Raw genomic sequence first — 3,395 nt, 5'->3', positions numbered from 1 at the left:
AATCAAACTTATTTATTAGCCGTAAAATTATAATCCATTCGTTAATATGATCTAATAAATCACAAGATGTGGATAAGTATCAATCTCGATTATCAATCATATATTTCATCCCACTCTTAAGTTAATATTGATCAAAAACTTTTTTCAACTTATGAACACACTTTAGTCAAAGATTTCGTTATCAACTTAATTGAATGAAACATAGATCATAAGTTTTTATTATCTAAGAATGACGAATTATTTATTGTTTATTCACAACCTTTATATAATTTTTGACATAATCAAATGATGTTGTATTAATGACTCTCGGTAGAGCAACTTCCAATATCAACATGTATATCCTCATACGGGGCACTATGATAATCTCAAGTCAAATGACCAATTTTACTATTGAATGTGAGAAATTAACTATTGACGTTCAGATAATTATTCATGTAGAATCTTTCCAGTAAGTATCCAATGTTTTGTTCTTATAGCAAAATATTTGCATATCCATTTAAATGTCACTATATTTAACTTGTAAGATCGACTATTTACTTCATAAGTGAGAAACGCTACATGTGTTGGTCTAAGCGTAATAATGATATTCGTATCTCGTTATTATTTATGATCATGGATAATTTAAGATTCAATTATATATAATTTGTTTCTCACTATCACAACTCTTTGTGATTAATAAATTACTTTGACTTGAAACTATAGACTTTATTAATAATAATTCATTCAGAAAAGTAAATCTGCCATAAATGAAATGCATTAATTATATTAAAAGTGTTTACGTCCAGAATCAATTGAATTTAGAACATAACACTTACAAATAAACATAGCTAAGTCTACAAGTTAAAGTTGTCGAAGATAAACAGAGCTAATTTTACAAATTATTCTAGGCACTTGACGGTATGATTGAAGTTGGCCTTTATCTTAAAAGCTCTTGAATGTGAACTAGGAATGGACTTTTCTATTAGTGGATATGCTGATTTCTCAGATTCAAAATCTGTCCTTTACGCTGCTGAAGAATATGGAGAATTCCTTCAGTTTCACCCAACAGGAGAGCTGCTTGATGGACATTTTTCTCCCTCTCTTCTATGGAGTTCTGGTGACACTTCATGGTTATAATGCGAGTTAAATTGGTAAGACATGCTGCCAGTACATCTGCAATCCTTGTGGATAATTGGTTGAAAAATCCCTCATCCGTTCGCTTTCATGTAGCAGCAAGTTATTTCCTTTGATTTGGCGGTAGATTGAATCAGCAGATATAATCTTGACCGGCCAATTAAGAGGGTTTTTTATACGGCAATCTTTCACGTTTGTCTTAAACTCCTTTACTATATTTCCAGCTTCAACAGAGAGTTTTTGTAATACCTCCTTGGTGTTTCTACATTTACGAGACATTTCACTGAGATCTATGTGCTGCCACTTTTTATATAGTTCGACATCTACCCACATGGCGTCTGCTGCATTTCTGCTGTTTAGTCTAACCCCATTTCTATCTAGGATTTTCTCGATAAGTTTTACATAGACGAGGCCTTCGTTAACGCTGGTAAGTAACCGACTAGTACTCTGTATTGGGACGTTTGGAAGTGCGATAGCTATAGCTGTCAAGATCACTAGTTGTAAAGACCAGCAATTAGGAGGTTCCTGAGAATGTAGACTTGGTTCTTCATAATCATACATTTCTGTCCAGCTGCTGAAGTTGTCGACTTTATTTAAAAGGGTTTCCAGGTTCTTCGGTTGCCGCTTTTTACCTATCTCGATCATCTTATCCACCTTGTTGCAGATGTTTTTAAGGGTCTTTGGGGGCTGCGCGACTTCGCCTTCAAGTAGCAGAACATAACGGGTAAGATCCTGTTCTGTATTGACTCCTGATTCCGATTCGGAAACCACATGAATGTCTGATGTACCAGAGGTGGACCTATTCTTCAACCTTGTGATACAGTGGAAACACAAGATTATTCGACTCATGAAACAGATAGAGATAAGTTGGACTAACTTGCTGAACAGAACAATCAACATCTGAACTCTAATGGCAAAATTCAGAATTAGTCCTTTTGCATCATGAAGAACTTTTCTCCATTTCCTGTCTCTAATTTCCAATGGCAAGGAGCTTTCCTTCCACTCCATCAGCATCTGAGTCCAGTAAGTCTCAATTTTGAATGCACTCTTATAGCTCATCAGGCCTTTTCCTGAGTATGCAAAATTTACTGCAGTCAACCATCTGAATGCAGGGGCAACAGTACCCACTAACACCCCAGCAGATTGAGCAAGTACTATCCAACTCGTCGACCAAGCATAGTTAGAAGCCATTTCGCTGAGAATTTTACCGTTTCTGGCCATTCGAGCCTGAGCTTGTGCCAAAATGAAAGCAATCAGCAGACAAATTACACCTGAAGTCGAACAGGTCACAGAACGTGCAATCACGAATTGAGGGCTACTAGTTTCTGCCATCACCCAGTATTTCCTGATCATAACTCTTAGTTTTTCCGTTGTGAGATTCTCAAACTCCACAGACTGCTCGAGTTCTTCCTCTGAAGCCAGTTTCAGCTTTTCTTGGTACTTCATTTCAAGATATCTTTTGGCTGTTGGGACCATTATAGCAGAAGCAGATAAAATAACAAACAAAAGTAGGATGGAGAAACTAGCTATGATTTCCTCGGCATACAGTTCTCGAGTGCCTAGAAAATGCCTCGTTTGGATGATTTGGATACAGACATTAACAATGACTGTGATAACAAGAATGCCTAAAGCAGTTACGTTTAACAAAATCTCTTTAATATTCATGGATCCAAAAGAAGTCATGAAATTTCCCATAGCAGTTGACACAAGAATTAGGCTACTGACCTTTGCAAGTCTATCGGTAACAGCCCACATATAAGTCGAAAGATCAACGGGCAGCTTCATTGCCACTTGTAACAATGACAAAGTAGCAGCATTGATTGAGAAGTACTTGGATGGAAACCATAACTTTTTGGTTCGGTATCCATGGAACAAGTCCGCTGTCATTGCCAGGGAGCAGACAAAAGAGGCTGCAGCTACATACATGCCTATCCATGGAATGGGAGCCTCAATTTGCCTTTGCATATCTCCACCATTTTTGTTGCTTGGCAGAGACATCGCCTGCAGGTTCTTTAGATTTCTTTGCTTGGCTGGATTCCAATTGATTTTCTTGTCTAGCACTAAACTGAATATAGCATAGGTGCTATTTATAGGGAAATGATTGTTTTTCAATACGAAAAGGGGGAAATTGCAATGAAGGTATCAAACCTTTCATCTATTAGTAGATCTGAACCTTTTATTTGTGACAAAATAAGTACCAAACCCTTAAAAAAATCAATTTTCAAAAACACTTTCAAACAGGCTCTTTACTTATCTTATCTTTTACTAACATGCTTGGAGAA

The 3,395-nt window shown here is 36.6% G+C and overlaps 1 protein-coding gene across 1 annotated transcript; it reads right to left on the bottom strand.

The window, feature by feature from the left end:
• Positions 1-1,122: 1,122 nt before the first annotated feature.
• Positions 1,123-3,111, bottom strand: LOC111378965. The gene has a single exon (XM_023002269.1). It carries the CDS (start codon positions 3,109-3,111, stop codon positions 1,123-1,125), a length of 1,989 nt encoding a protein of 662 aa, XP_022858037.1.
• Positions 3,112-3,395: the final 284 nt, after the last annotated feature.

Source organism: Olea europaea, unplaced genomic scaffold (assembly GCF_002742605.1).
Source record: "Olea europaea var. sylvestris unplaced genomic scaffold, O_europaea_v1 scaffold1908, whole genome shotgun sequence".
Taxonomy (NCBI): Eukaryota; Viridiplantae; Streptophyta; class Magnoliopsida; order Lamiales; family Oleaceae; genus Olea; species Olea europaea.
Note: the sequence above shows the minus strand (reverse complement) of the source record. Positions and strands in the feature narration are given on the sequence as shown.